General features: G+C 58.8%; 1 protein-coding gene and 1 long non-coding RNA gene across 3 annotated transcripts; one reads left to right on the top strand and one right to left on the bottom strand.

Annotated features, from left to right (window-relative positions):
* Positions 1-554: 554 nt before the first annotated feature.
* Positions 555-11,279, top strand: LOC311440683. Its single transcript, XR_014695538.1, has 2 exons — positions 555-687; positions 9,853-11,279. It is a non-coding gene; the product is annotated as an uncharacterized lncRNA (long non-coding RNA).
* BRINP2 (BMP/retinoic acid inducible neural specific 2) lies at positions 10,847-21,337 on the bottom strand. 2 transcript variants are annotated; one of them, XM_084527860.1, is made up of 8 exons: positions 21,295-21,337; positions 16,907-17,239; positions 15,189-15,379; positions 14,849-15,036; positions 14,427-14,532; positions 13,866-14,102; positions 13,068-13,290; positions 10,847-12,781 (listed from the first exon to the last, which is right to left on the bottom strand). In XM_084527860.1, the coding sequence occupies exons 2-8, from the start codon at positions 17,170-17,172 to the stop codon at positions 11,665-11,667; spliced, it is 2,328 nt and encodes a 775-aa protein (XP_084383986.1). In that variant the 5' UTR covers positions 17,173-17,239; positions 21,295-21,337; the 3' UTR covers positions 10,847-11,664. The 2 variants fall into 2 exon arrangements, with proteins under 2 accessions (XP_084383986.1, XP_084383985.1); XM_084527859.1 differs by having other exon boundaries at positions 16,892-17,239.
* Positions 21,338-22,212: the final 875 nt, after the last annotated feature.

Here is a 22,212-nt window from a genome sequence, read left to right on the forward strand (position 1 = left end):
TGGCATTGCGGAGCTGTTGCTGGCTTCTGTAATAGCTGCTTTGTTTACTTCCCCAATGCCTGCCCTTTTGGTAATGAGCTATAATTCATTCTGTTTTATACAGTGCTCAGAGATACCTGGAGCAAGGAAGGTGTGCCATTAAAAACACCTTCTAGCCTGCTCTCTGGAGCAGGGGTTGCTGATCTCCTGGAGAGGTAAAATGGGGGGGGAAGGGGGAGGAGATGGAAAAGGGGAATAATTGCCTCCCAGGGTAAAAGGGGCTGGCTGGGTTCGAAACTGCTGGGGGCTGACGTGCAGGTGTAGATGAAAAGCTGTGATGGGCAGACAGGGCGGAGGGATGATAGATATTTTTTTAAAAGCATCTGCTTTTCTCTCTTTCCCTGCTTTATAACCTGTTTTTATAGAGACTGCATGAGGAACGCATTTTTTTTATTAGCAGCTTGGGAGTGGAGAGTAATAAAGATTAATTTTTTAAATAATTCCTTGCATTATCTTTTAATTTCCTGTGGCAGCATTTGACTTTTAAATCTGAAAATGGAGTTAACCACTGATGTGCTCCTCAGTTTGGAAGCGCCAGCCGAAAGAGCTGCAGGATGTGGGGATGCTGGTGTGGTCCCAGAGCCGAGCCTGGAGCCTCAGCCTCTCCCGGGGAGGCCTGTCTGTCCTTGGCTGCAAGGATCTGCTCAGGTTTGTAGCTCTGGGCATCATTTCTGCTCCAGGAAGACTGCTGTAAGCCATCCTGCAGCTTGCAGTGTCCGTTTTGCTTCCTTCCACTGATGGTAATTATGATGCTCCTTTTATTGCTGCTGAGGAAGGATGAAACCCCATGGCTCTACGGCTGTGGGATGGGGAGGAGATGTTGGGAAGAAGCAATGAGAGTTGGAGAAGAGGGGAACGAGGTGGGAGAGGTGATGCAGACCTGAAGCCGGAGGCTCTGCTGGGCTTTAACCTGCTGGGGAGACTGGCTGAGAGCTCGTGTGCCATGCGTGTGCTCCTGCAGGCACTGAAGCTGGGCAGAAGCGATGCTCAGCCCGCAGAGACCCCGGCTTCCTTTGGCCACTCGCCTTCTTTCCGTGACCTGTGCTGTGTCAGCCCAGCTGCTGGCTGCCAGACTTGGCTCTGAGCTTCTCCTCTCCCTGTAGAGCGAGCAGTGGAGGTGAGGAGAGGTTGGTCTGGGGAACCAGCCGGCATGGGCAGCAGCTCTTTGGCTCACGTCGGGATGAAGCCAGGTGCCACCCGGAGCAGGCACTATGCACGCCTGGCCGGCTGCGTGCCTTGGCAGCCCTCGGGTGGCTGGCTCTGCTGATCCAGCACAGGAGGGCTGCGCTCTCCCTGATCACAGAGCTGCTCCGCCTGCTTTGGAGACATGCTCTGCACTGCAGCAGGATGCTCAGCCAGCCCCACCGCTATCCCCACGTCTCCCTCGCTCCCTGCTGGAGGAGAACAAACACCCCAGCCTGTCCCTGTGCATGAAGGTCAGTCATCCCATGCCCAGATGTTGGTGTCTGCTGGCGTCTTGCTGGCAGGGCCGGGTCTGTGGGCACAGTGCAGGAGGATGTGGATCTGTCTGCTGTTGGAGGCAGCGACTGCTTGGCACCAGGCAGCCCTCTCGCAGCGCTAAACGTGGCTGTGCTCTGCTTTTGTGCTTTGGCAGCAGGCTGAGATCTCGTCCTGCTGGCCAGGCTTCAGCCCAGTGGGTCCTCTGGTGTCCAAGGGAGCAATAAAAAGCTTTGGTATGCGTGGCTCGGGCCTGGCTTTGGTGGGAAAAGGCGCTCTTCATCCCTCTTTTTGGATTCTCCATTTATTCATGTCTTTGTGCAGAAAAGGACCCTGTGCTCTGCCAGCAGGAGAAGACAAAGGTTCCTTATGGATGCTCCTTATCTTGGAGGCTCCTTGGTAAGAAGGTGCTCACAGACCTCCATCCTCCACAGGGAGATCTTGGATGAAAAGGCAGAAAAGGAGGGTGTCCTTTTAGAGGGGGAAACTGAGGCACAAAGATGTGGCTTGGTGGGCTGTGCAGGGCTCGTGCACAACCATCCCCATGTACGGGGTGTCAGGAAAAGTGGAGGGCAGTTCCCAGCTGTCAGTGTCTGTCCAAAAGCAGAAACTTCTCGTAGTGTTTTTTTGTTTTTTTTTTTCTTCTTCTTCTGAAGTCATAGAGAGAAAAATGGAAATAAAGAGCAGCAGGGAGAGAGCTGTTAAAAAGCTTAAAGCTGTCACAAGGCATTGGTTAGTTTATGTGCAGTGAAGTATACAAACAAGTTTTCAGCTTGTTGGTTGGAGCCAAAGAGCTTTTTTTTTTTTTTTTTTTTTTTTTTTTTCTGTGTGTGTGTGAGAGATAAATATGTTTTATGGGTCTTTTATGGGATTTTTTAAAATGGCTGTCCCAATAAATTATTTACCAGGGTAATAAAAGATCAAGGAAATTGTTCCAACCGTATCGCTGAGCATCTAAATCCCGGAGTTTTGCTGGGGTACGAGGACCCCCTGAATTCCCCCGGCCTTATAAAAGCTGGCTCGGGTGTGCTGCTTTTAGCAGCGTGCAGCTGGAGGCCGGGTCCACAGCCAGCGCCGGCACTGACAGCATCTCCAGGAGCTCCTGGGCAGCCAATGCCACTTCCCAGCCTCCAGCATCTGCTCCTGGAGGCTGGTGGCGCCTCCTTCCACCGCTGGCTCTCACAGATGTAGATCCTTTGTGCTCTGGCTCCTTATTGAAGTTTCCAGCAGGTGTTAGTGGTCCTTGCTGCTATGGAATGGGAGCTAGAAATCACTTGCAAAGTGGCAAGGGTTTGGGATCCTACTGAGGGTTCCTGTGGATGCTTTGGCCACATCCCAGACCTGCCGTAGTGAGAGGGATCAGTGTTAGCCCCCAGTAGGGTTTGCAGGACATCCATTAAGGCAGTGGCTTTGGTAAGGACTCCAGTAGAGCAAGACGCATCCCTGTCTGGTAAGCTGGTCATAAGAAAATGGAGCCTGGGTTTTTAGAAGCAGTTTCTGAGGCTTGAAAGAGATGATGCTGGAGGGGCCTTAAAAAGGGACCATGGGTGGGAAGGGCCGTCCGCTGTTCCAAGGTAATTCTCAATATTCATAGGAAGGATTATCCATTTGGCCTTCCCAGACAGGAGAGTCTTGGGCACCTGGTGTGTTGAAAGTGAGACTGGACTGATCTTTGCTGTCTTGGTCTTGTGTTAATCCTGTGCCTTAGGGCACCTGCTGTCCTCCTGTGGTGCAGGAGAAGTCCTTGTCCCTGCTGACCCTTGGTTTAGCTCATGAGCTTGGCGATATTCCCCTTTCTGAGGTGCTGGAGCCACGTCTGGGGGACAGGGAGAGATTTCCTGAAATTCAGGGAAATTTCTGAAGCTGCTTTAATGGTGATGTCTGCTGGGTTTGAGGCTGCGTGGGTTGGCTTTATGCTGGCAGTTGGGGACTCGGTTTCAGAGCAAGCTTCCTGCTGGGGGGGCAGCGGCTGGTACAGCCTGTGACGTCTGCCTTTGAAGAAAAGAAAAAAGGGCACGTTTCCCCACATCCTTCTTAATTGTGAGCACATCCTGCCAGGCTGGTAACGGCTGCCATAAGCTGAAGTTAGAGCACGGGTTGAATCGGGAACAACTGGACGTGCCTGCAGCTCCCAAGGCGGCCTCTCAGGCCGAGCAGCTTTAAAAATAATAACTGGGGCTGGTTTGGGCTGTGGTTTTGAGGTGGCGGTGATTTTGTGGAAGGAGGAATTCTAGAGGGTGGGTGGTTCAGACTGGGGCTGGATGCTGGTATCCAATCCCTCCAAGCTGCGATGGGGAGCGCGTCTCGGAGGGGGATGCTTCCTCGAGGAGCCAGACAGAACGGAGCAAGGCAGTGGTTGGGAAGAAATGTTACTGTTCTCCCAGCCAGAAACAAGGATGATTTTGAAGAAGCAAATTTCTCTAGTGTTTGTGCAGGTCAGCCCCCTGTGCAGGTCACCAGCGTGACGTTACTTACATCCAGGGGGACACCGCCGCGGCAAGGGAACAAAAAGAAAAATGAGAAATCCCATCTGTGCCACTTGAAACACCTCTGTTCAGTTGGGCTGTGGTCCAAGAAAGCACTTAAGCATGGGCAGCACCCCCGAGGCAGTGGGTGGCCGAGGGGACCTTGCTCTTGAGCCTTGCCACCAAGGCCACCACCAGGTCCGGGGTCCCACCTCGAGCCGCTGGCTGCCCCTTCATCGGCATGCAGTGGTGCATTTGCTGTTGTACAAACCTTGGCTGTGTCATTAACAGAGGGAGGAAATAAAAAAGCAAGGGCTCCAAATGGATCCCAAAGGGATTCCCTGTAGCAATTAGGTTTATACTTGAAAACATATTTCCAATCTTTACTGCCTGCTCTCTGTATTTGAAATAATTTTCTACCCAATAAACCTTAGTAGCCCCCAAACATAATTTCAGCGATGCATTAATTAACAACAGGCGACCTGCTGGTTCAAAAGCTGAGCAAAAACCAATGCATATATTAGGCAGAAGCAGTATTTCTGAGACACTCAGCATGCGGATGCAAGTGCTTTATATAGGACATTATCTAAGGCCGGGGAGCACGGGGCAGCCTGGTGCCTTACTTGCTGACTGGCACCTTCTGCACGGGGTGAGCACACGGGAGCTGGAGAGGAGGCATTTCTCTCTCCTGATTTTTCATCATTATAATGAAAAACTTTCAATGTGTTGGGCAGAGAAAGGTCTCGAGATATGGAAAACCACTTGCTCAGTGGCAGGGAGTTTGCTCTTGGGGACATGGGCTCGGCAGCCGCTGCTTTCCAGGTCCCCATAACACAGCCCTGGGACCATCTCCAGGTCCCATGCCCCCAGATCCCATACGGCCTCTGTCTGTAGAATCTGGGGAACCCAGATCTTCTCCATGGGGTCTACAGAAGCAGGTCAGGACCCTGCTGGAGAACATTGTGCCGGTGTGACGCCTTCAGCAGGTCCCTGCTGGGGATGCAGGGATGCAGGAGGGACACCAGGGGTTGGTGTCCTCCTGTTGAGGAGGTGACCAGAGTCTCTGCAGCCTGGTCTCAGCCTGTGGGGTGAGCCCATAATCTGCTGCTGAACAGCGGCTGGGAGGCAGCGTTAGGGGTTGCTGCTGCTATCGGCTGTGGCGGGCTCATCCTGCTTTATCTGCGGCGTGTGAAATATCCCATGTAAAGCTAAGCAAAGCTGCAAAGCTACTGTAATCCTTCCTAAAGCCACACTGCCCCTCAGTGCGAATATTGTACTAGATGATATGCTTATTAAACTTGTTCAACACAAGTTTTACTTCCAGCCGGCGCCGATAGCCTTGAGATGCCATTAAGGTAATAATTGCATCACGTCACCCTTGATCCAGTTTCCAGGCGGTTGCTGTTCACACGTGCAAGGCAAGGGAGAAGGCACAGGGCTGGAGGTGGGACCTGGAGAGCCCCTGGCACCCGTTGTCCCCACCTTCGTGGAGCACCTTGGGTGCTTCTGGCAAATGAGTGGTGGAAGCTTCGTGCTCAGAGGAGGACAAAGGGAAGGGAAAGGAGATCGTTGTGGCTCGTTCTTACCCATGGGTGCAGGTTTGTGGAGAGCAGCTGGTTGGCCAGAGCCCTGTGCTAGGGGTAAGAGAGAGCGTTGTGGTGGTCATTTTGTCCCCTGTGAAAGCCTTGCTCCTGTGTGCTCCTGTGCAGTCTAGGAGTTATGGCCTGTGTGCGGACACAATCCCAGCTGCCACCAAGGCGAGGGGGATTTTGTCTTCTTTTTGGCCCTGGTGGCTCTGCAGCAGGTAAGGGTCCCTAACCAACCAGGTGGGAATTGGGCACCTCATCCCATCCGCTCCTCTGTCCCCTGCCTTTGGGCTCCCTCCCCGAGCCGCCAGGGACAGGCGTCTGCCATCAGTCAGGGGCAGGCGGCGATCGGCTCCATCAGCATGACACTGATGTAAATTTAAATCCTTCTGCGCTCTCCACCAGCAGCCCTGTATTTTCAGGAAGAAAGAGAATGGCAAACAACTTTTTTAATGAAGTACGGCATTTAAATTCTCTTTATATTTAGTCCTATCTGGAGCTCTTTGCCCAAATGAAGCAGAAAGCATTTACAGCTGTATTTTCCATCACACCAACCAAGGAATATATTCATTTGTGGCAACACGACACTCAATGAAGTGGAAAATAAGCTCCCCAAATTGCTCTCGCTATGAAACCGTCTCAATAACGAGGAAAAGCCTGGTTGGAGACCACTGACCGGTCACTTTGGTTATGATAAAAATTAATTTGGTTGAGCACCTGGACTGCGGCCGGCGCTGGGCCCTGGGATAGCTCTGCTTGTGGAGCAGCTCAGGGGTGCTGGAGCCATGGGCAATTAAACCTGGGCCGGGGGCTGATCCTGCCCAACCTTGGTGCTGTGGCTGCAGGAGGGGACGACCCGTGGATGAGGCTGGGTTCCTCCTTCCCCCCTTGGCAGCCTGAGGAGGACGTGAGCAGGGCGCTGAGCAGGCGGCAGCGTAGTGGCGCGGAGGGCTTGCTAATTGCTTGTGATGTCTCGTCCAACTCCGCTGGCGCGAGCAACAATTGCTACTGGAAACGCAATTAATAATTAAGCGCCCGCTGCTGGCAGGTGTCTGCAGGAATCCGCCGGGCTGGCGTTCCCCACGCTGACACCTGCGCCTGCAGCACTGAGCAGGATGAGGCCCCACACTGCCGGGGCTGGTGCTTGGTGAGATGCGGATCCCTGCCTCGGGGGAGCAACATGCTGCTAGTGGCTCACGTGTTGGCTGTTTTACCACCACCTTCTGCTGGAACAGAAGGACTTTGGGGTGCTGAGGACTGTTAGCATCCCACCCAGGGCTGGCACGACCCCTATGCATGCTGAGGGTCCTCGCCAGCTGGCATGTCCCCATTCCTGCTGGGAATGGTGGCACGTGGGGCAGCAGCTGGCAGCGAGCAGTGGTTCTCCCTAGAACCTCCTGCACTGACCTGCTACATCCTGGGGACCCCTGGGGACCCCTCGGGACCACTCCGCTCTGCCCCCTGCCAGCTCAGGCAGCATCTCCTCCTCCTGCAGCTCTCACTGCTGCATGGGCTGACTTACGGCGTTCCTCAAGCTGGCTTTTATTTTTAATTACATTTTGCCTCTGAAGATGTGCTGATCTGCCATTTTATTTTATTTTATTTTTTCCCCTGCTCTTTTTCTCTTCCTTTTTACAAGTCGTTGGGTTTTAGGCTACTCAAGAAGCAGCCCCAGCTTTTAGGGAGGTGCGGAGCACTTCCCCCAAGCAGCAAAGTGCTGATTTCCAACCACGGGGCTGACTGATGGTGATTCCCTTATTAAATTGCACTTAGAGGCAGTGACTGTCAGGCAGGAACGGAGAGCCTCTCCGATAAGTTGGAGCTATTCATTATTAAATTATCTTCATTCACTCGAACAGCTCATTTTCATTGAATTAGATGAAAAGTGCTCAAAGCCAGCTGCCGCGGCGGCTCGCGGGCTGCCAGGAGCATGTTGTGGACGTCACTGCTGGCCTTTCCTCCCGCCTCCAGCCTTCCTGGGGGATGAAGACCCAAACCCGACGGTGGGTGTGAGCAGCCGGGGAGGTGCTTTGGCTGCTGGCCCACACTTGGGGACCTCAAAGCAGCAGTGACGACCCCTTTGGCTCACTGCTCCGGGTGCCATGAGATCCTTTATGCCTCCCATCATCGGTGCAGTGGCTTCTCTCTCTCTCTCCTTTTTTTTTTTTTTTTTTTTTTTTTCCCCCCACCAGCATCTGTGGTGGTGTTCCCGGACCAGCTCGGCACCAACTGTTGCTGTTCCTTGCCAGCAAATCTCACCCGGAGACACGGCTTTGATCAGCGCGCTCGGATGTCAGGCTTCAGCCTTGATCAAGGCGAGGGGAGGGATGAGCACACGGACTCTTCTGGGACGGTCCAGAAAAAGCAGCTCTGAGAAAAACCTGCTTCAAAGGAAGAGGCGGCGCTGCTGGAGGAAGAGCAAGGAGGAGGAGGAAGGGGGGCTCCAGGGGCTCCCTGTGGGCACGGTGAGGTGTGGGCCCAGCAGGGACAGGGACAGCAGCGGTGACAGCAGTGTCCGTGGGGCTGGAGCTGCTGCTGGGTGAGGGGATGGTGTGGGCCTGGTGGAGGGGCCACCCAGCCAACCTTCTCCTCCTGCAGCTCCTGCACGCACTCAGGTGTGCACATACACACACACACACGCGTGCGTGTGCTCCCCTTCCCTGTGCGCCGCAGATGGCAGGCAGAGGCGCCAGCCAGCCAGATGTGTTTTTCATAGCTCCCAAGCCGGGCATAACTAAACATTTACATTTATTACCAATTAGAGGGGAAACAGACTGTAGTTTTATGGACTGTGTGTGTCTGGGGGTATTTCTCTTCGTGCCCTTACCCCCAGCAACCAACAGTCACTTTCAGGGGGACGTCACCCTTGGGGACACCTCCCTGCGGCCAGGGGACCACAGCGCTGGGGGCACGGGGTGTGGGATACCCAGCTCTGTGTGCACGGTTCCCCTCTTGCTCCGCTGACGTGCTGGGAGGAAAATTGAATTTATTTTTAGTTTTTTTTTTTTTTCCTTTCTCCCTCAACCTTGCTGGAGTGTGACAGAGGTGGGAGCTCTTGGCAGCTGGGATGTTAAATGTTTTTCCACATGGTCTCTTGGTTATTAATGGATTTTAGCACTTGACAAAGTAGAAATTAGGAGATAAAAGCTATTAGAAACTAATTTGGGTAATCACTGCGTCTGTTCCCTCAGGAGCCTTCCTGAGAGCACCGCTCCCAACGCTGCCACCTCTTGGGAGAGAGGGGACCCCCTGTGGGACGGGGTCAGGATGCAGCCCAGGAGCAGGTCAGCTCCAGGCACCTCTCCCCTCCCAGCAGCCACTGGGGATTTATCGTATTCCCCATGGTTTATACACTGTAATTTTGGGCTGTTAAATCAGCGAAACAGGCAAACTAGTTTGGAAAAACAACGTGGGTGCGTTGCAGTGGCTCTGTGATGCAGGAGCAGAGCCAAGAGCTCATGGAAGGTGCAGGGCTGGTGGCTTTCAAAGTGAGGGATCGGGGAGGAAAACCACTGCAAAGGGGAGAAAATAGACTGAAGGAGAGAGGGAAAATGTGCTGAAGCAGCTGATGACAACCCAAACAGCAGGGGAAGGCTCCTGCCTGCCAATTAACGAGTCTCTGGTGCTAATTTGCCACCTCGGTTGCACTTCTGAGCTTGTCAGGAGATGGGGAAATAACAGACAAGGCTGAGAAAGAAGCGGCAAGGCTTCGTCTCGCCTCTTAGCTATGCGGGTGCTGCTGGGACGTGGGGTGGTGTGGGCACACCCCTGGGTGCTGGAGCACAGCGTGTTTGTGCAGGCGGGGAAACTGAGGCACGGCACAGCTCCTAGGCCTGCAAACAGCAGAGTGGTGTTGGCTGAGCAGCTGGAGGCAAAAAGGCCTTAGGCTGCCCAATTTGTGCCCTTGGGTTCGTAGGGACTGCCTCCTGTGGTTTGCTTTGCTGGTTGGGTGTGTACGTGGAGATCCCTTGCGTGCTCAGGGGCATCTCTGCCACGCACCCAGCCCACGTTATGAGGAGGGTGGCGAGGGAGGGTGGCTGGTCAAGGGGCAGTCTGTTTTTTCCCCGCACTCCAAGCATGTTCCCTGGTGCCACCTGCTCGGGCAGGGGGTGCTGCCACTACCACATCCCCCAGGTCACTGCTTTCCTGCTCAGCTGTGACCCGTCCTGTCCCTCCCTAGCACACCCAGGGCTGCCTCTCCCTCCCCGTTGGGGCAGATGTCCCACCCTGACCCTTACCAAGATGATGGCTGTAACCCTCCCGTCCTCCCTGTGTGTTTCATTGCCTGACTTTTCTCTTTTTAGGACCAGGAGACACGGGCAAAGGATGACAGCTGTACAGAGAGCAGAAGTCCAGGTGACAGCTTGAGGGATGCTGTAAACACAATAGGCTGCCTGATGGATTGATGGATCAGACAGGGAATATAGTTTATCTACTCCGCTTTTATTTTCCTCCTGCTTATCTCTTCATCTGTATTGCCCAAGGATGGAGGAGAGGGGGAGCAGCAGGAGAGATGAATCCGGGTTGCCGTGGCTCTTCCAGCCGTCACGCAGACAAGTTTTGGCAGCCAGGGAGGATTTGGCAGAGTCGTGAAGATTGCCTTGAGCAGTGGGGCTGCTGCTCTTCTTCAGCCCTGGGGTAGGAAGCAGGGTAGGAAGGGGGCTTTCCCACTCCTGTCTTACCTCCATGGGGCTGGAAGTGATGTCTTTTGAAGACCCTGTGATGGGGGATGCAGTGCTGCCCTTGCTGCCTGCGCTGGGTTTAGCTGATGGGGAGCTGAGGCAGCTTTGGGGGCATTCAGGATGAGCTGCACCTGGTTTTTGCCCCTTCTAAGGGACAATGAACGAGGAGGGCAATGAGGACACTGCAGGTATGGAGCAACCTCCCTCCACAGCCCAGGGAAGGGCACCACGGCACAGCTCTGACCATCATCTATGTGGCTGAGTGCCCAGAAAGGGCGGCTGAGGTCAGTAAGTGCTTGTCTCCTTCCACACCGCATCTCCGGGGCACTATGAGAGGCTCCTACTATGAGAGCCTCCATCTACCATGCCCGAGGAGGTGCTATGTGCCACAGTGAGTGCATCTGACGGTCATAATGGGCCGCCTCAGAGCCCCTGCCACAGCCCTGGCAGCTAACCAAGCCCTTGGTGGGAGGCAGAGGGCCGGCCAGCATGGGCTGAGCTCCCAACCTCTGCCCTGGGGGCACAGAGAAACGTGGGGGACACAGCACGGGGGTCTCCTCACCACCCCCCTGCAGCATGGCAATGGAGAAGCCAGGGCCAGAGATGACAGTAAGTGTTCTTTTTTTTTTTTTTTTTTTTTCTCAGTTGTTTTGGTTACTCTTTTGCTCAAAAAAAGGCATTTTTTTAAAAAATATATTAAACAGATACATTTTACTAAGATGTCCCTTGGCTGGAGCCACCGACGAGAAATTACCCTCCCCAAATAAATAGGCTTAAAAAACTCCCTCCCAAACCAACCAAATAAATACATAAATAAAACATTTTTTTCCTTCTCTTTCCTTCTCTTGCTCTTGTTTTGCTGTAAAGAAAAGTGGCCCAGAGGTCTCTCCCGGTGTCCACAACAGCAGTGCCCATGGGGCAGACACCAGGTCCCTGCCCATGTGCGGGGTGGTGGTGCCTCGGCTCTGCCCATCACATCTTGGTCCCCCCCATGCCACGTGCGAGGACGCAGCCGCAGGAAGGTTGGGATGTGAGAGCATCAGCAGAAAGACATTTTAAAAAGCCTGTGAAGCTGGGGCACTACGGAGATTGTCGCTGGAGGAACTGATGGTGTGCACCAGGTTGGGGTCTTGAGGGGTTCGCTGTGGTGGGGCCAGCAGCTGCCTCCATCGGAGCTGTGTCCCCCAGCCAGCAGCACATCCCCTTGGCCACCAGCGTGGCGTGCTCGAGCAGAAGCAATGTCCCCACCAGAGTCATCCTGTGCCCTAGGTCCTGCTGCCTTCCTCCGCTTGAGCCCTGCATCCCTTCAGCCAGTGGCTGGGTGTACTGTGGAAGCACGCAGTTGGCACTAAGGTAAGGCCTTGATTCAATCTGTCGGGGGTGTTTTTCCTCTCTCCCGTCCCTGTCGCTCCGCTGTCTGAGCAGCCCTGGCTGTTAGCTGCACAGTTTGCCCGTCTCCTGCTCCACCGCGTTGGGCAGCTTGGCGCTGAAGGCCCGCAGGGAGGACTGGATCCTGGCCACCTCGTTGTTGGCCAGCTTGAGCCGGTGGCGCAGCAGGCAGGTGAAGAGGTCGAGGCGGGTTTTGCCGGGGGGCGACAGCCTGTTCACCCGGTCCCTGATCTCCACCAGCTGCAGCATGGCCGAGTCCTGGGAGCCCTGTGTGTAGGGGTAGTCCAGCTGCAGGATCAGGTCGCGTATGGCGTCCGGCTCAAAGGGCAGGCTGTAGCCGAAGACCTGCAGGCTGTTGATTTTCATGTACCCCAGGTTCTTGGAGGGGTCTGCCATTTCCAGGGGCTCATAGTAGATCGTCTCGTTGGAGCTGTCGTCCAGAGACTTGATGCGGCTCCGCAGGTAGACATGGACTGTCTCAAAGAAGGTCTTCCACTTGTTGCCCAAGGTGAGCGTCCAGTTTTGGCACTGGGCAGAGGCATCCACGTTAGTCCTTTCCCAGTCTGGGAAGCTGCCCTCGTTGACGGGCACGAACCAGCTCTCCGAGTGGCTCCCCCCAAAGGGGTTGACATAGATGGCCATGACGGGCTCCAGTGTGCTGTTCTTGGTGAGGCAGATCTGCAGGGAGAGGGCCAGCATGACGTGCACCAGCCCGGGCTTGTACTTGTTGCTCTTCAGGGTCAGGAGCATGCGCTTCCTCCAGGAGGGGTCGAACCAGCTGCCCAGGCGCATGTCGTTGCTGATGAAGATGGAGTGCACCTCGATGCGGCTGTCCCGCTTCTGCAGGAGGTACTTGAGCTCCAAGTCCTGCAGGTCTGTCTCCAGCCCCAGGTAGTGCTCCAGCGAGTCAGCCACCTCGGGGCGGCACGAGCCCTGGGCCAGCACGTAGCCCTGGTTGCACGCCCCGCAGCGGGTGGTGTTGTCCTCAGCGCAGCTGGCGCAGGCTGTCCCCTCGCCCAAGGCACACGGAATGGACCCCTGGCAGGAGGGCTGCTCCAAGGGGCACGTGCAGCTGTGGCTTTCCTCCAGGAAGGTCCCGGGCACAGCGGTCTCGCTGCAGTAGAGGAGCGACTGCGCACGGCTCCACCAGTAAGGAAGCGACCTAGAGGAGAAAGGACGGGGAGGACAGGTGCTTAGGGGGGCTCTGAAGGGCCACCCGCCCTCTGTTCACTTCTTGGGGGCAACACAACTCAACCAAGCCTGGTTTTTCACCTTGAACCCAACCTCTGAGGACCATGTCCCCAGGTGGTGAAGCTGCCTCTGCTGCCCACCCACCCCAGGAGTTCCCCCCAGCAAGGTGGGAGCCCCTCTGGTCCCAGCCATGGGGCTGAGCCCCACTCGGAGCTCTGCCGGTGTCTCCTCAGGGGACGGGGAGCATGGCAGCCTACCTCTCCTTGGGCAGTTTGAAGTGAGGCTGCCGGTGGCAGCGTTTGCTGAGGTTGAAGAGCCTGCGGATGATGCGGTGGGTTTTCCTGGCGAGCAGCTTCAGGCTGGTGCCCAGCTGCTGGTAGCGGTGCTGGACATCCAGGTCCATGGCCCAGAAGTGGGAGATGGCCGTCCTGTTCAGGAAACGGTCCCCTGGGAGCCTCTTCACCAGTGCCTGGAACTCCTCTGTGAGAAGAGAGACTGAGTCAGCAAGCCCAGTGGGGTAAGCAGCGAGAGAAGAAAGCAAAGGTAAAGCAGGAGCCAAACCTCCCTCCAGGCAGGGTTCTTCCTTCAGGGATTCCCCCCCTCCCTGCTTAAATATTGGTGGGGATGTGTCTCCACAAGGTGTGAGGGAAGGTCTTTTCCTTCCATGTGCTCCCTTCCCCAAGCTCTGAGGGTTGCTGGGACAGTGGTGGCCCACCACGCAGCGCTGCCCTCACTGCCCTGCAACACCCTGGGATGGCTCTCAGGGGGCTGGTGTGACCAGACCCTGTCCTTGGTGTCACCAGAGGTTGTCACTTCCCATTAAAAAATGCCCGCAGGCTCCTTGTTCTTCATGACAAGACCCATCCTACATGCTAAACGTGGACTCTCTGGTGCCCCTGCAGCACCCCCCACCCATCCTGAGCACCCATGGGTGCTCCCCAGATGTGTTTGCCACCCACCACTGCTACAGCATCAGGGCCAGCTGGAGAGCTCCAGGCACAGAGCTGCTTTGGGGTCTGGGTCCCAGCACCCGCGGAGCTTTCCCCCAGCCTCACCTGACTCCTCGAACTGGCCGTGGTGGCTCTCCCAGGCGCGATGGAGCTGGGCCAGGCTGCCTTCCAGCGCCTGCACGTCGGCCTCGGGGCAGTTGCAGTGGGGGAAGGCGGGCTGGCACTGGCAGCGGCAGTCGCTCTGGCGGCACAGCAGCTCCCCGGCCGAGCCACAGGCAATGTGGCTCAGGGCAGCCGCCACGAAACGCTCCCGGAGGTGCGGGGGGAGCACCGTCTGCAGCCCTGCAGGCAGGAGGGAGCCCCCGGGGTGGTCAGGGCACCCGGCACGCCCAGCCTGGACCCCATCCCAACCCGTGTCCCTCCTGGGTGCCCACATCCATTCAGAGTGGAGCCGCCTGTCTGGGCTCTCCATCGATTGCGGCTCCTCTTGGCAGAGGAGCAGCGGCCCCTTCCTGGCCAGCTTTGATTTATTTTTAGTGTTTTTTTTTTTTTGTTTGTTTGTTTTTTCTTAAAGCAGCAGCCTGATCCAGCACCCTGCATGCCTCCCTGCCTGCCCGCCAGCACCCCTCGGTGGCACTCGCGCTGTCCCCGCTGCACAGGCCCTACCTTGCAGCTGCACCTTGTTCTCCGGGCTCTGCACCAGCACCGAGCTCACCGAGTCCAGGTTGTCGTAGTTGCTGCAGCCGAGCGGCCCCGTCCGCGTCTCTGTCACCTAGGTGGGACCCATAGGGGCTAAGGGACAGGGCAGGGGGCCAGGGCTGCGTGCTGCCACACAGCACTGTGCACGGAGGGGGCTGCAGACAGCCCGTGGCCGTGCCTCAGCTCGCAAGGCGCTGCGGCAGCAGCTCGGAGAGGAGAAATAATTGCCTGCTAATTGCCTTGTCGACAGCCGGCAGCCCCGCTGAAAAACGCGCCTTCATTAGCGCGCCCGATTTGCCATAAATAACGCGGGTGGGCCAAACTTTGCTCTGCCCCCGCCTCGCCGCCGTCCCCCCGCCCGCCGTCCCCTCCCTCGCGCCCTCGCCCACCTTGATGGCGGCGGTGGCGATCTGGATGTGGTGCAGCCGGCGCAGCGTGCTCTCCCGGTCGATGAAGTAGGAGGCCGCCAGCTGGTGCAGCGTCTCCAGCGACACCGCCGAGCTGTTCCCAGCCCCCGCGGGCTCTGCCCTGCGGCTCAGCTTGCGCTTATCCACAAAAATGGTCAGCGACTCCTCTCCTGTGGGGACACGCCATGCTCCGGGGGGCTGCTGGGCTCCCCTTTGTGTCAACATTTCTCCCCCAGGTCCCACCAGTGCTCACTGCCCTCCTGTTCCCCTTCCCTGTGCTTGGGGGTGGCTGCCGGAGCGGGCAGCTTCCCTCCCAGCTCACCTCCCAGCGTGGCAGCGAGCAAGAAGTGTGTGCCGTACTTCTTGATGATGCTGTCGGTGACCTGCTGCAGGCTGGGCCTGCGCCCCAGCAGGCGGATGTTGCGGATGAATTCGGGGGCGAGGGGCAGCGGCAAGCTGAAGAAGTCCTTCCTCTCCAGGGCCAGGTTGTTCACCTTCCAGCGGGCGAACTCCCTGCGGGACAAAGGCGAGGAGAGCGGTGGTGAGAGCCACAGAGGTGGGTGGGGAATGGGGTGCCCGGGTGCAAGGCTCCATCCCACCCTGAGCCACTGATGGGAGGCATCGGAGCTGTGCACATGACATTGGTGTCACCTCTGCTGGGACACTGTCACCACTCTGCTGCCTGTGCCAGCCTGCTGGGCCAGACCTCATCCTGCCAGCCTCATCCAGCTTCCATCCTCATCCCCAGGGATCCAGGTGGAAATCCAAGGTCTGGTGTCTCTGGATAATGGGCAGCGCTCTCTGTGAAGCTGGAGGTACCGGGACGAGGCAGTGGATGGGGTGAGGATGCTGGGGGTGGCGGGCACGGTGACGGCAGGATGTGGGACACTGGTGCTGGACCCCACTGAAAGCTTGGGTTGCTCAGAGCACTGCAGGATCTGGCCTTTCCCCTCCACCAGTGGGCTCTTGTAGGGGCTGGGGGTTTACCGTGTGCCTCGAGCAGACCCGAAGTGTGGTGGGATGGCAGTGGGGAAGGAGGAGGGCAGGATGGGCTGGCTCTGGGTGACATCTCTGTGCCAACCGGGAGCCCTCAGCACCGCGGGCTGTGCCAGCCTGCTGCTGCCTCAACCAACAGCCCTGTCAACACCCAGCGGCCAGCTTCAGCCTAATCTTCAGCGTTTTGCTCTAATTAAAACCAGGCGGTGTCTCTCCAACAGTTTAATTAGAGCTGATTGGGAGAGAAAGAGGAGAAGGAGGAGGAGGGAGGGAAGATGGGCACGAAGCAGCTGAGGGACTCGGCAGGCACCGGCCTGCCTCCCATGGTGACTTTTGGGCTCAAAAAGCATGATGCTGGGGTGAGGGGGGTGATGCTCCCTCTCCCGGGTGCAGTGGGATATGCAGGGATGGAGGCCACCAGCACTGCACCAGGTCCCCCTTAGTCCCATCCCATGGGCAAAGCGAGGCTGCCTGCAGGTTGTCTTCCTCCTCCTCCTCCTCCTTGGTGCAAGCCGGCTGCTGTCCCAGCGGGTGCTCCTTCCCGTCCCACCTCCGTCACCAGCAGCATCCCCGGAGGATAGCAGCGTGCAGGGAAGGGGAGAAGGGGAAATGAGCTCCCTGGGGGTGCCGGGCTTCATAACAATGCAGCCGTCCCTGCACTGACGTCAGGTCTCCAGGTAGGGTGCAGCAGGGCTTGCTCTGGTGCCACAAACACCTCCTGGGCTGCAGGGGGCTTTGTGAGGACCCCCAACATCAGCCCTGCTCCTGTAGCATCCTAGCTGTGTGCTTGCATCTCACCCTGCACTGCAAACTGCTGCTGGGTTGGGGAAACACCTTCCTGGGGCCACATCCTGGCCAGCCAAGCACACGGTGGGGATGGGCTGAAGAGACCCCACCAGCCTCTGCAGCCAAATGCGTGTAGGGTGGGGACCGGCTGCTCCCTTGCTGGGGGGAGACCTGGAGCCTGGAGCCCCCACAGGGATCAAACCCCCTCCCCACGACCCCACCGCCCTTGGCGCTGCCTCTCACCTGTAGATCCTGTACCTGGTGGTGAAACCCTGCCGGTAGCGCTCCGTGAAGTCCACGTACTCCTGGGCTCGGTAGAAGGGACCCCGGTCGGTGAGGAGCCAGTCCAGGGGTGCCCGGCCGGGAGAGGATGAGGATGGGGACGAAGGGGACGCGGCGCCGGCGGCATGCTGCTCGGGCACCACGCCGCCCGCCCCGCAGCATGCGCTCAGGGCCAGCAGGGCCAGTGGCCACGGGAGCATCGGCGGGGGCCCGTCAGCACGCCGCAGGTCCTGCCGCCCCATGCTGCTGCCGCCCGGCCGGCTTCTTCATTCTCTCGCCCCGCCGCGCTCCTCGGGGACGGGCCCTGCCCTGCAACGGCACCATGTAGGGGATGGATTGTGAGGATGGGGCAACCTCATCCTGGTCCTGCTGGCCAGAAGTGAGAGGCCAGGTGGGGACAATTCCTCCGCCCCCCAGTGACATGGGGCATGGAGCATCTGGGGGATGCACCATGAGGATGTGTAGGTCATCTGGGGTGGCTGCACAAGCTTCTCATCTACCCTGCAGCTGCCTGGGCTGACCGCATCGGTGTCTTGAGGCCAACCAGAATTTATCATGAGCTGAGACCCTTCTGGTGGTAGCATTGGCGCTGAGCATCTTAAACACGGGAGCAGCAGCCTGGGGTAAGAGCCCAAATTTGCCTTTTGCTTGCTGGAGCCGTGAGGCGCGTGGCTCCCAGCTGGCCAGGCTGGGGCAGGGAGAGGCTTCCTGCCTCGTGCCGCGAGGGCTGGCTGCCTGAAAACCCGCTTCAAACAGAGCCGAGTTCAAAGTCAGCGCAGGAACATCAGAACTGACTTGTTCTTCATTAGCCGATGTAAATGCTGGGCGTAAAGATATGGAACTGGGCCAGGGCGGGGAGAGCCGCTGCCCACTCCTGAGCCGGGGATGGATGCAGGGAGGGCTCCCGGGCTTATCTCTGGAGCCCAGCAAAGGCTGCAGACTTCAAACGGCCAGATCCGGGGCTTACCCTGCCCGCCTGGCAGCTTTGTGCTCCATCCTCAGGCTCTGCTGCAAGTTAAAACCTAGGAGAAGCCCCCAGCAGCAGGCTAGCTCTGAGATGGGACAAGGTTTTGGGGACCACATAGCCACCATGTTTTCATTCCCCGTAGCAGGAACCACCAAACACTCGCCAGCCCCACGCTCTGCCGAACAGGGGCTATGGTGGATGAATCACCGTGATTAAACACATTATTATTTTTTTTTTCCCCACCTCTTCTATTTTTAAACCCTTAAGGGTGCGTGTTGATGACGCGGGCTCAGCTGGATCCCTGGCACTTGTGAACGAAGCAGAGGGGCTCGCCGGGGTGCCGGGACAGCCGCCTGCATGCAGCCTGGTGGTGAGACCGCGGGTGGAGGCGTGCACACCGGGGTGCGGTAGGTGCTGCGCACGTGAGCATCGCTGCTGACAGAAGTGTGACAGGCCAGGCGGGATGGGAAGGCACCAGGGGTGGCTATCCCGCACCATCGTTACCATATTTATTATTTATGTTGGTGGTGGGTTAAGTGAAATCAGGATGGACGTACAGAAGCAGGGGACAGCAAAGCTCTTTGGTAGCAAGTGACCCCCTTGACCTCACTACTAGAGCTGGAAATAACTTCCTAATCACTTATCCTTGATCCAAAAGAATGGAGATTTGATAAGAAGCATCTGACTACCCCTCTTTTTTATTTTATTTTTTTTTGATTTAGGGTTTGTATCACAAAAGCTGGAGAACTTCCAGCTTGCTAATTATTTTTTTTTTTCCTTCCCCTTTTTCTATAAAAACCTTAAAGCAAAGGAAGAGACAGGCTAATGCAAATATTATTGGCAGACCTGTCCAGGACCACAGCCTGCTTCCTGGCCAGGCCTGCCTGGTCTCCTTGCAGCCCTGTGTCCCCACTGCCCACAGGACGAAGCCCGGAATCCCTTTGGCGATGTCCCACGCCTGTCCCCGACACCACCGGTTGTATGAGCTGCATCTCAAAAATAACTTGCTGTGATTTCCCACCTCTCGAGCCTCCCTCCTCCCCCTCAGGTGTCCATGAGCAGCGGGTCTGAGCCGCAGGAGCCCCGTGCCGGTGCCAGCAGCAGCACCCTGCCGCCTCGGGCCACGTCCTGCTCGCTTCAATGCCAGCGGTGAAGCAGCTCTGGAGCCACGCGCTCCACTGCTAATCAAGCGGAGTTCGATAATTAAGACATTAGCTAATTGTCAGGGACATTAACATTGATTTCTGCCCTTTCACGCTGCAGACACTGATCCGGCCACGTACACGCCGCACAAGGCGTGCGCCGGGGAGAGGCTGGGCTGGCTCAGGGTGCATCGAGCACCCCACGAGCACCCCTGGTGCGGGTGCCCCGGCACCCCCTGGGACAGGCCAGCCACGAAGCAGTGATGGGGGAGCACTGAGCCCCACAGAGATGCCTCTTAGTGGGAATGCAACCTGAACCGTGTCACCTTCCTTTTAAATGCAGGAACGGTTTATCAAATTAAGGCCGCTTAAGAGAGGCTGGGCAGAGGCTAAGTGCAGTTTAGTGCCTGGAGTGGGCTGACTTGGCTGCGTGTGCCGATGCAAGCTGAGCCACCAGCCCAGCTCTGCCCCCACCCAGGGCCACGCAGGACCCAGCCCTGCCTCTTCCCACCCACGCCTGCATCGCGTCCCGAGGAAGCGCCGGGACCGCATCGATCTGCCAGGGGAAGGATGGGCGCGAGCCAGGCACCGCCGTGGCGGCAGCGGTGTGGTAATGGGCAGCAAAGCGGGCACGGTGGGGCGCTGGCAGCGGGCCCGCAGCTCCTGAGTGCGGGGACAGCCACCTCCCAGCCTGCTGTCCTTGCCTGAGCGGCGGCGTTAGAGATCCCAGCCACCGCTCTGAGCCCATCCCTGCTTCTTGCTATTGCAAAGGGGCTTCAGTAAGTCAGTGCCTTGCCCCCTCCCAGCCCAGCAGGCTGGTTAAGAAACCTGCAGGACTCTGTGAATTGGGCTCCTTTTATTAGCTCTCCTTAGAGTGAGGAACTTTGAGGTGAGAGCAAAGGAAAATGTCAGAAAATCCCCGGACTCGGGGAGCGAAGGATTTGCATAAGACATCAAATGAGATGAAGCCCGGGCTGCGGTGGAGGGAGGTGGCAGCTGGGCGCCCCGCACCACACTGGTGCCATGTGCTGTGCCCTCTGGCTTCGCTTGCTGGAGACTTTCACACCCACAGGCAGGAGCCCTCTGAGCAGAGCGATGTGGAGCACGGCTCCCTCCAGCGCAGCGACGGCTCCTCCAGCCTCAGGCCGAGCTCCCAGCCCCAGGCATCCCCGCGTCCCCCTCCCCGCTGTCAGGGTGGGCACCGGTGCGAGGCGAGGAAGCTCCCAGCCACCCCTCTCCCTGCTTAGTGTCACCAGCGTGGCACCGGGTGTCACGACAAGCAGCAAGGCATGGCAGCAGCCGGGCACGGGCAGCCTGGGGAACACAGGGCTGGTGCTGGGTTGAGATGTGGGGTGTCAGCGGGGCCCCCCCAGATCTCCCCAGCCCTGCCCTCATGCCGGGCTCAGCCCGCTGCTCTCGGAGAGCAAACGCGCCCTTGATCCCCCCCCAGAACCTATCCTGGGGAGAGCGCAGGGGGGTCCTCGGCACCGACCCTCCCGGCTGCAGACGGAGGGGGGACACTGACACCTGCCGGCAGGTCCCGCAGCGCCCGGCCCGGCCCCGGGACCACCGAGGGGGGTTTGGGGGCACCCCAGGACTCCCAGCACCTCCAGCCCGTGCCAACGCAGCGCTCGGGGGGAGAGGGGGACATAGCGCGGGGCTCCCCCGAAAAGGGGAGGCAGAGCTCTCAGAGTTTGGGTTCCTCCCGAAATTAAAGACCGGGGGGGAGCAGGGGAAGAGCCGAGCCACCGCTCCCCAAGCCCCCACTCCCGGCCCCACACGGGCATCCCGCATCCTCCCCCTCTCGCCCCGGGAACCGTGCGGCGGCACCGGGGCCGGGACCCCCCCTTGTCCCCCTCCCCCCCAGCTCCCAGGGTCCAGCTGTTGATCGCTGCGTGCCCGGCGGGGTGGGGGCGCGTTTGGGCATTTTAGAGGGCACCTTCCCCGCTGCCGCCGTCCCGGGGCTCTCCTGGCCCCGGCGCGGCTCGCAGCCCCCCGCTGCCCCCCAGCCCCCCCGGGGGCAGCTCCGCGCTCCGTCCCGGGACAAACCCGGCCGCAGGGGCTCGTCCCCCCCGGGACAAGGTCACCGAGCGGCGGCAGCGCATCCCTAGTGGGCTGCCCGCGGGGAGCAGGGGGGGACACAGGCAGCGTGGGGCACCCCACCGCCCTGCCTCAGCATCCCGATAATCGCGACATCATCCTCATCCCGAGCTCCGGCCGCCCCCCGGGGATGCTCCGCGCTCCCGAGGGCTTACCCCAGGCTCCGGGGTTCTCCGTCCCGTCCTGCCCCGTCCCCTCCTGCTCCGGCTCAGCCCCCCCGGGCCCGGCCCCGCCGCCCCATGGCGCGGAGCCCCCCGGCGGGCAGCGGCCACCCGGGTCCCGCCGCGCTCCGCGGCCGCCGCCGCCGCCTCCACGCTCGCCCTCGGCCGCCCCCTGATATATGCACGGGCCGCAGCCAATCAGCGGCGCCGCCTGCCTCCCCGGGCCCTCCCATTGGTGCTCCCGCGGCCGCTCGCCTCGTGGGGGCGCGGGGGGCGCGGACACGCGTGGGGGGCGCGGGGCGATCCGGGCGGCTGCGGCGGGGAGAGCGCGGAGCCGGCAGTGCCCGGGGTGAGCCCCAGCAGGCGGCAGCCCCCTGCCTCCAGCCCGCTGGCTGCGTGTCCCCTGAAAGGGGAGGGGGTCCCCCAAAAGGGGGGTTCCCCAAAAGGCGGGGGTCCCCCACCGAAAAGGGTTTCCCCCGAGAAAGGGTCTCCACGCAGCCCCGCGCTGCTCCTGCGTCCCACGGCCGGGTATTACAGAGCTGGGTTTGGGGACGAGGTGGGTGGTGTTTGAGGGGAGCAGGCCCGGCGTGGGGGGCTCCCTCGCGTCGTTTCCCACGGCCAGTTCCTCCACTCGTGTCATTTCCCACGGTCATTTTCTCTGCTTGTGCCCTTTCCCATGGTCTATCCCTCCACGCGTGTCATTTCCCAGGGCCAGTTCTTCTGCTTGGGTCCTTTCCCACGGCCAATTCCTCCACTTGTGTCTTTACCCACGGTCTGTCCCTCTGCCCGTGACCCCTACCACGCGTTATTTTCCTCCCACGGCAGGGGGATGCTCCTGGGCAGCAGCCGCTCCCCCAAGCGGGGACCCTGGGGGTCCCCTCGGCTTCCCGCTGGTTGGGGCAGGGCTTTGGG

The sequence above is a fragment of the Aythya ferina genome (assembly GCF_964211825.1).
Source record: "Aythya ferina genome assembly, chromosome: 8".
NCBI lineage: Eukaryota > Metazoa > Chordata > Aves > Anseriformes > Anatidae > Aythya > Aythya ferina.

Bases quoted from the DNA above. Each gene is read 5' to 3' on its own strand.
- BRINP2 (XM_084527859.1), bottom strand. From the start codon at position 17,172: ATGGGGCGGCAGGACCTGCGGCGTGCTGACGGGCCCCCGCCGATGCTC. The intron at 15,037-15,188 runs GTGAGCTGGGAG...GTGTCCCCACAG, and splicing joins GCTCGCTGCCACGCTGGGAG to GAGAGGAGTCGCTGACCATT. The intron at 13,291-13,865 runs GTGAGGCTGGGG...CTCTTCTCACAG, and splicing joins CGGCCAGTTCGAGGAGTCAG to AGGAGTTCCAGGCACTGGTG.